Source organism: Hippopotamus amphibius, chromosome 8 (assembly GCF_030028045.1).
Source record: "Hippopotamus amphibius kiboko isolate mHipAmp2 chromosome 8, mHipAmp2.hap2, whole genome shotgun sequence".
Lineage (NCBI taxonomy): Eukaryota > Metazoa > Chordata > Mammalia > Artiodactyla > Hippopotamidae > Hippopotamus > Hippopotamus amphibius.
Genome location: NC_080193.1, coordinates 124,239,733 through 124,254,588, shown reverse-complemented (window position 1 = coordinate 124,254,588; position 14,856 = coordinate 124,239,733). Strand labels below are relative to the sequence as shown.

Here is a 14,856-nt window from a genome sequence, read left to right as displayed (position 1 = left end):
TGGTTGACCTCATCACAGGGTGAGCAGACAGCCAGCTGGTCCTGCTGCAGATCCCCACATGCCAGTATCTAAACTCATTTCCTCTGGACTTTCTAATCTCCTGCTTGGAAATGGCATAAACACAGGTGTTGGCATTCTGAGAAAAGAGTATGTAGCTTCTCACCTCTGAGGATGTAGACTTTCACTTCATTCTCTTTCTTTCAAGGTGCACCTCACCCTAACTTTTCTATTGCTGGTGTCCCCAAGTCTGGGGTTCAGTTTCTCTGGCAAATACCCTGGCTTCCTGCCTAGATGCTCTGACTACACAGAGCGGGGATGGAGACTTGGGGACTCAGTGTTTTCATCGCCCCTCTTTCCAACTCACCCCACGTCTGTGGTAGCTGATGCCTCTGCTTCCTACACGTGACAGCGTCTGGGGGGGACATTGTTTCTCACATGCATCCCTTCCTCCACCCTCTCACTCTGAAGGCACTTGGGTTGGACCTTCCTTTTTTAAATCTATGAACCATCCTACCTCCATGAAAACTGAAATTTGTGTACATTTCTTGTACTCGTTGTTTTGGGATGATTTTTGAAGGGATAAGGGGATATAAATGTCTTTCGCTGTCATCTCTGTCACCTTGAAACTGTAAGTCTGTTTCGCTGGGTTTGGATCTTGCTACTACGAAGTAAATCCTGAAAGTCTATCAAGTATGAAGTAATTATCCATGATACTCTGGAAATCAGTGTTGTAAACGCAATGAAAATGCACTGAAATTTAGAGAGATTGTTGCCTGTGAAAATGCTGCTGTTGAGAACTAGCTGATGAATTAGAACAGTAAGAACAGAGATGGGATAATGTCAAAATAAGGTAATTCAATTAGAAATTTAATTAGAAGATAAAATCAGATGCCATCTAATAGACTCAAGTTCAAAATCCTGCATCATTTTTAAGCCATAAGTTATCACCCATTGTATGAATATAATATGATGGGATGCATTTTACTGCAAGGGTCTATGCAGCCATTCCCCTCCCCCGCTACTCCCACCCCTTCTAGGAAATCCAGCATCCAGCTCTCAAACCATTTCTATCACGGATATTTTTGTAAATTTAAAAAAAGCCATGGACCTTCTTCCCAGGAATCAGTCTATAATTTTATGGTGTTCAAAGACCATGGAAGCCACCTCTGGATCCTGGGAATAAAGCATCCCTGAAGTGCAGCACACACACAGTCTCGTGAAACATATTTACCTCTTCTGACTGTGATACCTGAGTTACTGAAGCAGCACCTATCTCTTGGCTGTGATTTAAAGCCACCTGGTAAATGGTTTCTGAGAATCATCAGGCCTGAAAAGTGTCCCCCTGCCGCTGTGTCCATTTGCCCCTCCCCCACCTCCATCCATCTTCCTTCTAGTCCTGTTCATTCTGACCTACACTGAACACACATTGAGGAGAAAAAGTCAACTGCCTGCTGAAGACAATATACTTTCAAAAGAGAAGAGAGTGGCAGCAGGAAGTATATTTTCATGTGTTTCTCCCATGCGTAATTCTATTTTATTTTTATTTTCAAACAAAATGATATATTTGCTGCTCCTGAGCCAATAATTACGAGTTTTATTGACCATTACTTTATTCTATCCTCTCACCTGTATTCCCTCCTGGTCCATATCAGAAATGCAAAGCAGTGAATACCATATACCTAAGTAAAGAGATAGCCACAGCATATAGAGCTAGTTCCCATGTCACCCTCTCCAGAAAAGCCTGTGATTACCCTCTCAGCAGGTGTCCTGTGACAGTCCTTCTTTGGGTTAAAGGTATACTGGGATAACCTTATGCCCAGCCATTAGAGCATATAATCACTGGAACTCCAAAGGACCCAAACAATAAGACTGATTTGAAGTGTTTCTTAAACTACCCAGTAGTTTCCTACCACTTAGTCAACATAAAATTTAAACCAGTGAGGATGTGTCCCTGTTTCGAAACTGATCTTGTATGATACTCGCGAATGGAGGAGTATCATGGCCAGAGGGAAAAAATGACTGTTGCTCTGTGGCTCTGTAGAATCCAGAAGTATAAAAAACAGCAGCCATTAAAACAAACCCTAGATGGTGCTATAGCGGATTCACTCATTTCACAAAAATGTTGTGTCAAGTAATTGACCTACCTGAGAAAAGAGGCTTGGAATAATACCGATAACAGTTAATACTCCTATAGCATTTAGGAGTATTTTATGCCGGGCATTGTTCTAAACTCAAATACCTTGACTCATTTAATCCTTACAAGAACTCTCTGAGGGAGATACTGTTCTGATCTCTCCCATTTTATAGATGAAGATATTGAGGCACCAGACAATATCGCTGGAATGAAACGGTGGTGGGATTAGAGCCCAGGCAACCTGACTCCTGAGTCTGTGTCCTTACCCACTGTGATACCCAGCCGCTAAGGTGAGAGTGTATGTGCAGTTGTGCAGCTTTTAAAGACTCGTGATAACAGTGTTAGATAATAGGACGTTGAAGAATCGCTTGGTGTGTGCTTTATTCCATGAAGGATGTTACTCTTGAATAGTAAGAGGTTAATATGCACAGCCACTGGTCATCTTCAGCCAAAGAGAGCTCTGATACATCAAAATGTAACTGATAATAAACAGCGATTTAACATGAGGTTTAGAGAGAAAAAGATACAATGGTTTGTATATAACATCCCAAATTTATAAAATGTTCCAATAAATGCATAGAAAAGTACTGTCAGGATGTACATCAAAACGTTACCAGTAGTGGGATCACAGGGGACTTAGAATATTTTCCTTTGTGCCCAAAATTTCCATAATGAATGTTTATTCATTAGAATATATATACATCGTGTGTGTGTTAATGTAAATTCTTTTTTTGTTTTAGAAATAAGCCCATGTTTCACCAACATGTCCTAGCCTGGAATAAAATAGTGACATCCTGAAAAGTGTCCATTCATTCATTTATTCATTGAGCAAATGTCGATTCAGCATTAACTCTGTTGCAGGCTGAAACGGAGCGCTGAGGAAGACAGGCGTGACTAGCCCTTGTTGTGCATATAGTCTGGTCATGCCTCGTGCTGACCAGAACATGCCACAGAGCACCCTTTTCTAGTGAGAAACTATCACAACGTGGGCTGCAATTTGTGGAAGAAAGTAATAGTGAAAGTGGCTAGCTCCTGCTTTGTTTCTGGAGACTGTGCACCATGGCCTGCACGCCCCTTGTCATGTACGCAGCTTCCGCGTGGGAGTCCGAGAAAGTGATGCCAGAAATTCTGCGTTTGCGTTTCATTTTGAACTCGCTGTCAGAGGTACTGAATGACAAGGAATGTCCTGGTTCATCCTGTTGATTCTGAGATCTGACAGATGGTGGACTAAGGGAAGGGAATCCAAGGATGTACTGGAAATTCCTAACGGTCCCAGAAATCCCAAACTGAAGAAGGTCCTTGGCTGCAAATGCTCCCCCATGGATGCTGGCGGCGGGCACTGCAGCAGAGCCTTCAGTGATTGGCTGAGGTTGAGAGACAGCATGATGCGTTTTTGTAGAGTCTCTCTTTTCCCCTCCATCTTTCTCTTTCTTCTGGATTAGAAGAGCAAAGACGACGGCTCAGACCATTCCCAGGAGCTTTGAAGAACATGGTTTCTCAAGGAAGTGCCTCCTCTAGAAGAATCTGCATACCACATCCCTAATCGTGCGGGTCATCATATCTCAACTGATCTAAACGTGACGTCATACCTTAGAAGTGATGTGAGCCTGGGGCCGAAAGGCAGTATTCAGAGAAGCAGCATTTAATTCCTGGTATTTCTTAATTTCTGGTATGCACTGTTACAGGGGCCCTGTCTGGGGCCTTTGTTTGGTACATTATTAAACTTAAATTTACTGTAGCCAAAGAGTGCTTGTTGAGGGTTTCATTGTAAATGCCATATACCTAGGTCTTCTGAAGACCTAAAAGTGCATAGGTCTTCTAAAGAATGCCCCAAACTGCAATGCTGATGGCTGGTCCTAGCAGACCAGGCCATCCTTCACATGCGGTGTCTATCAAGTGAAACTTAGAGCTCCTAACAAGGACGACAGGTTCTGTGAGAAGGGTGCCTCAATCAACCTCCCAATTCAGCCCATATCCCAGCTGAGTGGATCAGAGGAGTAGGAGAATTGTTAAGGTACATGTGTGGGCTTCACAGGCACTTACAGCAAGTCCAGCATGCTTTTTTTAAGGGTGGGGTGGTGTCTACTTTTTTGCTTCAAGATGGAATGGCCACCTCTCAACATGTAAATCCTGGGGGCAGGCTGATAGATACCAACCTATTCAATTTGCTCCAAAGCAATGATTTTAGGCAGGGGACTTTCTCAAGCTTTAAGATAGAAGTAGATTTCACTTGTTTACCAAGAGTGCTGCAAACAAATTTATGCTTAATGCCACGTCCTATCTACTTTTTAAAAAAGATCCCATCTTTGCCAACCAGAGATAGTGGGTGACAAAAGCACAAGGGGGAAGAACACATATTTACAACGGCAGTCTTCCAGTGTGGGGAAACAAAACCCTGCTGGACAAACCGTAGCACCTAGATTTAACGGTCATACTCCCTTGATGTTTACAGAAATGTTCATCTGCCAACATTTGGGTCTGCTAGGCTGAAAAAGAGGCACTTCAGTCCCATTTTGAGGTCCAGACACCAGAACCTTACCAGCTGTTTAGGGCACCACCAACCAGCACCATGTTTACACGTTGCCTTCACCAAAGCATGTGATACAACACAAACCAGTTGTAGTTTGTCTAATTTCCATGCGACTGGGATAGTTTTGATCAAATTTGCTTCTCTTTCTTCTCAAGATATTAGTCAATTGTTGATTTGGCATTAATCAAATACTGATTTAAGTCCACAATGATCCTTTCCTTATCAAGCTCAGAGTTGGGAAGACCTTACAATCTATACTTAAATACTTTCTTTTACAACCAGAAGCTTCTGAAGGCATTTATTATCAAACCGCAAAACCTAAGTTATGTTTTGGACACAACTTGTCTCTGAATCTCAAATAATATTGCCCACTAAGTCTCAGAATGGCAAGGCAGCAAAACTGGTACAAGTATATACATTTGAGTAAATGTTTGATGCATGAATTTTAAAAAATAAATTGATTTAAAAAAATTTTATTTAGTTATTTTTTTAACCACCTCCTTGACTTAATTTTAACCTACTTGTTACCTTAATTTTAAAAAAGTATCTATTTTGTAAAGTTCAAAGCATATGGAAAGTAGAATGCTGTATTGAACCCCCATGTACTCATTACCTAACTTCAGCAGGAAGCCATGTTCTGCTATCTTGTTTCACCTATCTTGTCACATGCACTGTTTTGTTTGTTTGCTAGAGAATTTCAAAGCAAACCTTTGGCATCTGTCAATACTCTATTTCATTCTCAGGAAGTCTTGATGTGGTCAAATAAAAATCGGTCAATATATCTCTGCTCTCATACTTCAATAAAATGTGTGAAAACAAATACAAATGGTAAAAGGAAAATTTCAGAGTAACTATCTTAAGACTTTAAAAATTGAGGCTTTTACTCAAATTTAGATAATACAGAAAAACAAAGCTACATGTATGTAGCATGTATATTATATTTCAAAAAGAAACAAAAGAAGAAACAGATTCTTAAAGACAGCTTTCAATACTAAGAATATAGGCGCTTTATGATATTTTTGGTAAAGATAGCATGTTTTTCATGTTTAGAAATATAGCTTACATTGTATGATAAATTACTAATGAATTGAATAATATGCAGAGTGTGAGCACAGAAAGTGATGCAGATCACCTGGTGAACATTAACTGTGCAGAGAGACTGCCCTCTCCAAGTGCCACAGAGAAGCCAGGTTGATGAATTTCAAGGATATGAAGCCGTTTCAAAACGTACCCAAATTTTTATTAGCCATCATTGAGCTAAAACTAAACACGAGACTAGTGAGAAAGTAGAACTTTTTAAAGTTCCCAACTTGACACCCTTAGGTGCCACATTTCAGCCTCCAGAAAGTGCCACTACTAAGTCATAAACCGTGGAAAATGGAGGCTGTGATAAATGACCGTGGCTCTGCTGCTGGGTCTCCCTGACCTGGAGGATTTGGCTGGCGTCATAAAATATGGAGCGACAGATTAAGCAGTTTACCAACACCATAAAAATCTCAGGAATAAATTCACTTTAATCAAAAATCCTGTACTGTAACTAGGCAGCCCCAGCCCTGAAACCACATACATTTCCTTACAAGCCTGTGTCCACGGACTAGAGTTTATACTCTCGCCGAAACGCCAGTGTGATTATGTTCATACACTTTTACAATTTACATGTCCTAAGAAAAATACCCAGCTCTGGCTGATGGCGCGGGAGAATTTATTTTCACTAGAAAGGGAATGATCCATAACTCATGAATGGCAGCGCTTAAAGTGAGTTATGGAGGTTCCTCTCCTGTGCGAGGAAATGGATGGGATTATCCTTCTGCCCAATTGTATGTTTGATGATTAGCACACCAGGTTCTTAATTACGTGCGGCTCTGCCTTTTTCCTTTTGTAAAATAAATGTGGATAAAGGGAATGTCTGCCAGAAGCATGGAGGGCCTCACTGGAGCTCGGAGAGGTGGCCAGAGAGAATAAAAATAGAAACCTCCTTAAATGATTAAAAGCTAGGAGTCTTAAATGTAATTTCAACACAGTATTCAAATTGATTAGCTCCATGGTTAATTTATAGTGCCCAGTGCTGATACTATGCAAAAACATTAAAAATCACTCCTTTCCTAAATTAAAAATTTGCCTTCTTTGAAGTTACACTGGAATTCAAGATATACCTACATGAGGATTAAAGAATTGGTTTTTCTAACCTGCAGATTTTATTCTCTTATAATGATAATGTTGCCATTTATTTTAAAGTACATATAAGTAGTTATTACTTATATTGATAAGGAAATGCATTGTAAAAATGATGTTGGATGATTGCAGATAGGATTATTGTTTGTTACTTTGTTATTGCCGGTTACAGAACAAAACCGTAGATCTCTTTGTACTTTCCAACATTACAATTGACAAAGAAATTAGATTTCTGTCTAGATTTTGGTCAATGAGCAAAAATGTTTTATTTGAAAATTCAACTGGTCCTATCTTTCTTTGGGTTGGAAGGGGAGGAAGAATTACAATTGTGCTTCTAAGATCTCCTTCCAGAAGAAATTTTCCACATCAAAAATCAAGGACTTCCCTGAAAACAGCAGGATGGATTTTTCTTCTTAAACGTGCCTTCTGCTCTCTAGTTTGAATTGTCAGTAAAACGACTTGGCTTATCTCTGAAAATAACCTTGTTGACAACTCAAATATGGACTTAAAAGTGCTACCTCCACATTTAAGATTTAAGAAGCCCCCAGTAAATGTCAGGAGGTGTCAATGTGTTTGCTGCGATACTTGGTTATTATTAGTGTTTAACTGCAATTCCCCACCAGCACCACGCTGCCAGCACCTCCATAAATTTTAATGTGATCATGTGCTCGTCTCTTTTCATATCCAGTGAATTCTGCAAGATCATAATATTCTATGTGAACCCGAGCTGAACCTTACTGTGATATGAAGAAAGAACAAGATTTCTAGCAATGATAGTTGTTCATCATTTTATAGTTTTTTTGAAAAACTGGACACTGAGCAGCATGGTTCCCTGAATAATATTACCCTAAACTAAATCCACTCATTCAATGAATCTTTATTGAGCCTTACAGGATACAGGGCATGGCCCAAAGCTCTAATGAGTACATTTATGGGATAGTAAAGAATACTGACTCTTAAGGAAACCTTTTTTTCCCCCTGGAAAATCTGTCAGAGCTCATACATCATTTATAAAACTGAAAAATGTCTCTGCAACCTTGGCACCACCACGTGCCTTTTTATTTTACAGAATACAAACAAAAGCATGGTCGGTTCCTTTATCTGGTCTACATTGTGCATATAAGAAACGTGTTTATCATCCTTCATTATGTATGTGCTTGATGGAAAATTTATTCGACAAACTTCTATAAATAAAGAGAATTAGTATAATTATTCTTGATTTATCTGCAGGTTTTTATTCCCTGTTTTTAACCACAAATAGTAACTGGTACTACATACTGCATTTATCCCAGAAATTAAAAATATTTGAGAAATTTTAACTAACTAAATATTTCTTTAGAAGCAAAGAATAATATTGAAGTTTTCATTTTAATATTTGGAATTTCAGGCCAGAGGCTTGTAATACATTGTCATTAACAGGGTTCCCAGTAAACTAAATTTCCATCATTATATATCAAATTGCCTATCCTACAATGCAGTTTGTCTTCCTTCCTCCCTCCCTCCCTCCCTCCCTCCCTCTCTCTCTCTCTCTCTCTCTCTTTCTTTCTTTCTTTCTTTCTTTCTTTCTTTCTTTCTTTCTTTCTTTCTTTTTTTCTTTCTCTCTTTCTTTCTTTCTTTCTTTCTTTCTTTCTTTCTTTCTTTCTTTCTTTCTCTCTCTCTCTCTCTCTCTTTCTTCCTTTCTTTCTTTCTTTTAAATTTCTAAAGGAACAGAACCTCTTTGTTACCTAGACATGAGGTTGAAAACTTTTGCAAAACACGATTCTGAATCAATAAATTTATTTTCCGGGTTTGAAATGATTTCAGGGTTAAAGGTTAGGAAGCTGGTTCCTATATTTACAATTTGCTTGCTCTCTTATACATCGTGTCAGAGCTTGCCCATCAATGACACACGACTGTGCATCCTCCCATTCTCCGAGACAATGGGCTTAGAAAAATGCACACTCGCAAATGTAAGACACAATAACGGCTCTGCGCGCAAGGAGGCAGCCCTAATACTGGCCCGTCCTGATAGGCGGAGCTCTTTTCGGACACAGTGGCTTTGTTGGTGTCTCTTTTAACAAAAGAGTGTGGGGTTTGTGCCTCAGTATTTCTTGTCTTAGAAGAAAAGAAGCATTTTCAGGAGATGTTGGTAAGGTTCTCCTCCCCTTCTTTCCAGACAAATGGCTGGGAAACTTTGCCTTGGAGCGCCATCTAGAGGAAAATTTAGCGCATATGCACCGTGCTTTTTTGGCTTTGTGACTGGCTGAATGAATCCAAGGGTTAAAGTATGATGATTTTTTTTTTTTTGCATATTAATAGAGAACTTTGGTTCTAACCCAACACAGGGAAATGGGATATGAGATAACTAGAATGGAAATAAAATCACTGATGAGAACAAAATAGGGAAAGACCCTAACAGTCTTCAGAAGAACCTGAAGCATTAGTGCCCACTCATGGAAATAAGTAGGTTATCCTTTGGCCTACTGTGCCTACTGAGGTCATATTCCAGAAGTTAGAATTGATGAGTGAATTAAGTTCACTTTTTTCTTCTGTGATCAACTAATCTTTCTTATCTCTATAGTTATTATTTTCTTAGTGAAAAAATTCTGATTGATCAGGTTGCCTATGGTCAAGTTGGAGAGGAGATCGCTTGTGTTAGGACAAAGAAAAGTTGACCTTTTCAAGCTACTGTCACCCTTAGTCAAGTTCAGCTACATTTAATGAACAGAAAATAATATCTTTTCCAGATGTGGCTATTCTAGTCAATGCGAGGGAAAAAAAAAATAACAACCTATTTTGCAACCTCTAGCCGCACCCGCCGCCGCCCCCCCCCCGCCAGTCCCCCCAGACCAGGAGAACTTCAAGAGTGAATTCTTCCTTTTTGAGCTAGCATTAATACAAAAACAAAACCCAAACTTTCTCAAGCAGTGATACTCATCAAGGTTGCTGAACAGACTTGCAAAAACAACTATACCCTTGAAATGTTTTGGCAGTAAGAGTACCTCCATGGTGGTAACATAGTTTGAGAGTTCTGCTTTCTTCAATTTCTTGAAAAGGATCAAGATTGTCCATATTGTGGAAACATTTATTGAAGAACACTGGGTATGAATTCCGTTTTCTCTTGTGTCCACCTGACCCCAAAGCTCCCGCCAGCGTCTCCCATCCCAGCTATTTTAAGACATCATAAAATCTGTTTCTGCTTTTGACATCTCTGATCCTTTGTTGAGCAAGGTTCCCGCTTACTTATTCTGGGAATTCATCATAAGTCCATATGTTTTTCAAAATAACAGGTTAATAATTTCTTTATCGGATGTCCTCTGTGAGCCATATACATAAACTCTGCACACAACAAACTATTCCTTGTCTATTGAGATCTGATATGAAAAAGTAAGATGACAGTTTCTTTTTTTTCATGCAACTTTGGCACTTGGACAATTAAGGCTCACAGCTCAAAGCATCTTCCTTCCTCACTTGACTGCTTTCGTGGTGTATGTTACAGCGAGATGGGGCCAGTCCGGTTTTTCTAGGTTATTCTCCTTGCTCCTTAAGCAGCTGACGACCCACAAAACAAGTCCTTGAGTATAAAAGTGAGATATTTTGGTGCCATCTTCTTATGCTACATGTGCATTTGAGTTCAAGTCAATCCAACATGAATTTGTTGAAAACCTACCAAGTATACAATTGAGTATAGGGTGCTAGTGATGCTTTCAACAGATAGATCAATGAAGATTATTGCAAGAACGAGAAATTATCTCTTTAGCCTCAAGCTGCTTACTTTATAGGAGAATGAGAGCTCTTTAACTTAAAATACACAGCAGAAAGATGTGTTTACTAGACAGTGCAGAGCAATAAGTAATTGTTGATGACTGCTGATGATTAATGAAAAGGAAAGACTTCATGGGAAAACTGGCATTAGATCAATGCCTTTTAAAGAATGAGTAGACTTGTAGCAGGCAGAGAAGGGGGCGCAGCATTTCATGAGGGAGGAACAGAAGTCTTCCTTCAGGTGGACCAAAGGAAAATGTCTGTCATTTGGAGTTCCCTCTTTCGGGTTTAAATTTTAATCTGGGTGCAAAGATGTAAAGTATTTAGATTTATGTTATAAGAATCTAAAACAGGTCTTTTTTGTGTGTTGCAAACATTGACACACACACGTATTGTCACATGTGTATGTACATATTACCCTGATGCTAAAGAAACCAACATATTTAAGCCAGAAACCATTTTACTTGATGATAGCTTAAGACCAAAATGAGCCTTATTTCTTGCCAGCAAGTGGAAATGAATACAGGATTTTGTTTCAGTCTTTGCCACAAACATTTGCTTTTAGATTAAATTCCAAGGCTTACCTCTGGCCAGCTGCCCCGGCTGTCTCCATAAAACAGACTGGCCACCTTAACTAGGTTACAGCACCCGGAGCAGAGTTTTGAAGCCTAGTGTACCCCTAAACCCTGAGAACATTCACTCCTACCCCTCCCTTCCCTGGCCCTACCTGGACCTTCTCCCAGATAAGCATCTCTCAGGATTCCCATGTGCCTGTGAGTAATGTTCACACACGCCTTCTTTGGCTTTCCACCAGCCTAGAAAGTCTTATCCAGGGGATTTCTTTGTTTAGTTATTCATCCCCATATCCTCTGCAAAAAGATTGCTTTGAAAATCCAAGCATTTCTTTTGTTAAAAAAAAAAAAGTTTCCCCAGAGAAAACATTAAAAAAGGACTCAGGTAATCATTTCAAGACTACACCTGCTTCAAGGTATCAGCAATTTTGCAGTCAAATCTCAGAGATTGTTGTAAAATACATATTCCCATCGCCAGGGTAGGAAGTTCCAATGTGAAATAAACAACAGGGCAATTTGTCAGAGAAATGGGAACGTGGAAGGGGCAGCCTGGAGGTCCTCTCAAAGGACAGGTGACCTTCCACCATCACCGAACACACTTACAGTTAGCATCGCGAACATCAGCTGGCACACATTGAAGGCGTGTCTCCAGTTGTGGTACAGAACCATTCGATAATTTTTCCTCACTGTCAAAAGCCACCTACACAGTGTCTGAAATGGGAAGGGAAAGGTTACGTCAGGCAGTCGTATGTGTCTCCGGTGGACCATGATCAAAACAATGCCTTATCTTTGAGTGACCCTCAACCATTGAAGTCCTTCCATAAACATCTCACACGATTCTCACGGTAATCCCACCAGGTGTGCAGCGAAAGTATTATCATCCCCAATTTGTATTTGGGAAACCTGAGGCTCAAAGCGGCTACCATGTTGTCCAGGTGCACTCCTGGGATCGCCCATGACAGAACATCTTACCTCATAGTCAATTTTAAATTTCTGTACCATCCCCAGCTCCATGAACATCCGAAGAGCAGCCGTGATCATGGCGTCAACGTCAAGAGAAAAGTCATCAAAATGTATGTCGTCGATGGCGAGTTCTGACACCAGAGGGATGTTGGCTGCCTACAAAAGCAGAAGACATAAGTCAAGCCAAGTTCACCAGCTTTCTCAAACCCTTCATCGTGCTCTCCTCGCCTGCTTATCAGACATGCCACATAAATCAGACCTGACCCGCACTTACACTCTGATACAGCTACACTCTGTGCTGGAAATGTCTTTTGTTTCTGAACTGCAAATGCCCCAAGCAAATGAAGCAGGGAGGGGAGAGGGAAGCTAATCGGAAGAGAAAATATACACACTGGGTCTAGTCTACAGAATGTAGAACACAAAGCTGTCTAGTGTACTGAAACTGCAGTCATACGGTATATTCTGATGCATATCAGAGAGCACTAAACGCAAGAAACATCTGGGCAGCCAGCAGCTGTGAATTTTAATGGCTGCTGTTCAGGAGAAGGACATGGGAATACACCGCTTTGCCTTGTTTCCTGCATCCTTACATCCTGTAGCTGTGTACTTGCTCTTTGTTACACACGTGTTCTGTATCTTCAGAAAGATGGAAAGGATTAGATAGCACATCTCTAGTGTAAAATGTGTTTCTTAATAGGATAGAGATGTTTGGGGGGTTAATGTGAGCATATGTTTCATTGAAGGAGTAAATTTGCAATATAGTTTAGTGTCGTTCTATAAAAACATCACAACGTAATTATAATACTGGTCGTATACATTCAGGGTTTTCAAAACACTTATGTTAGGCAGCTGTCAATCAGCTGCCCTACACAAACTTAAACTTAAAGGGAACAAAAAAGTCTTTGGGAATAATTTTTTTTTTTTTTGCTGGTTTCATTGGGTTTACCATATTCTTTGGGTCACTCTTGTAAGGGAATCATTTCTGTGTTTTCAGATTATCAGGGACCATTCTGTATTCATAATCCTAGTCTATTCACTGAGTGTAAATTACCCAAGGAGTAATTTATGCCCTGGAACCACTTTGGCCAAGCAATGAAATCCAATTCTGCTCACTCGAGGCATCCCAGAAACCACGGACCCAACCCTTCCTTCCCAGCCCCATTCTCCTCCACAGGAGCACAGGTCTCTAGGCTAAAATCCAAACACTCGTTATTCACCACCACATGGAGGAACAATGGACAAATACATACATCACAGGACAATTTGCCTGCTATTCTGCCAATTGTTTGTTTTCATTAAAATTTAATCAGCTTATCTTTCAGTGGATCATTTTACCATATTAACATATTTGTAGAATTGAAATCCTTGGAATGAAAAAGGTAAGGCTTGTGAAATTCAAACATGGTGGTAGTGGAAATAGTCTTCGTGTCCAAGTGTTCTTATGTGGAGTTCCTGGCCTCATGCTAAGCACTTTATTACCTTGCTTTTTTGCTTTAAAAATTATTTAAAATCAAAGTTATACACGCACATAGTTTTAAGAGAAAGTTAGATCTGCAACATTAGTTACACACTCATACACACACACACCAGCAGAAGTCTTTCAGTACCAAAATTTTCCCTTACCCAGAGGCAACCACTTTCACATCATCTGGATACACTTTTTTTGGTGTGTTTGGCAAAGAAAGGTGCTTGTGATTTTATTTTTAAATTATTTTCTGATTTAAGCACTATCTATTAACTTCCTCCCCACTGAAGATGAAGATGAAACTGTCTTACACTGTCTCTGTCAATCTCTGCTACCTCATACACTAACCCTTCTCACTCCCTAGTATAATAACATAATATCTTTGTTTAAAGAAATATTCAGGGCTTATATTATAATATCTCTGTAAAGGATATTCATAGCTAAGTCATGCAATTTACTATGATTACTCTTCCTTTCCTCGACAGCTTTTTGTATTCTCAGAGTTAATAACATGTGCTTAGTTTTCTCCATCCTTATCACTAATTCAACCTCTAAACTCTCCGCTAATTATCTAAATCTCATCTGAAAATGTTCAGATGCTTTGGGTATTCCATCAGTTTTATGAAATCTCTGTTGGAACTTTCTGAACCGCAACCTGGACTGGCAGTCTTCTCTGCCTGGTATATAGCTTTCATCCTAGATATTTCTTCACCATAATTTTGGGGGTGTCTTTAGCTCTCTTTTATTTCTGTATCCCATATCTTTCTCTTTCCTGGCCCTCTCCTTATTTCAGTGAGACACGTCTTCCAGTAGCTTCTCAAGAAAAGGTGTGTGTGCTAGGTAAATTTATGAGAGCTTGCATGTCTTCATATTATTGTCACATTTGATTGATAGTTTGTCTAGATATCAATTTCTAGGTTGGAAATCATGCCGTTAGAATTTTAAGGCATTCTCTATTAGTTTTAGATGTTACTTCTGACAAGTCAGAAGCTATTGTGAATCCATTACCTTCCAAAATAACTCCTCCTCCCTCTCTGTTTTTGTAGGATCTTCTTTTTGCTTCCAGAGTTCTGAAATGTCATGAAAATGTGCCTCGGTGTGAGTTTATTTTTATTCATAATCCTGGGTATTTTGTGTGCCCTTTAATCTGGAAAATCATGTCCTGTAATTCTAGGAAAAATTGAAAAATGCACTCTTTGATGATTTCTTCCCTTCTTTTCTTTTTCTGGAATTCCCTTTATTTGACCTTTGGGCTGGTTTTTTCTTTTCTCCTTTT

At 39.6% G+C, this 14,856-nt stretch overlaps 1 protein-coding gene across 2 annotated transcripts in view; it reads right to left on the bottom strand.

Moving 5' to 3' along the window:
* Positions 1 to 14,856, bottom strand: part of PDE11A (phosphodiesterase 11A) — a 380,330-nt gene that overhangs the window by 74,109 nt on the left and 291,365 nt on the right. For both annotated transcript variants that reach the window (XM_057745497.1, XM_057745496.1), the window contains 2 exons: positions 12,125 to 12,271; positions 11,756 to 11,863 (listed from right to left, as the gene is read on the bottom strand). In XM_057745497.1, the coding sequence (XP_057601480.1) occupies positions 11,756 to 11,863; positions 12,125 to 12,271 (255 nt within the window). The remainder of the gene's footprint in view (positions 1 to 11,755; positions 11,864 to 12,124; positions 12,272 to 14,856) is intronic.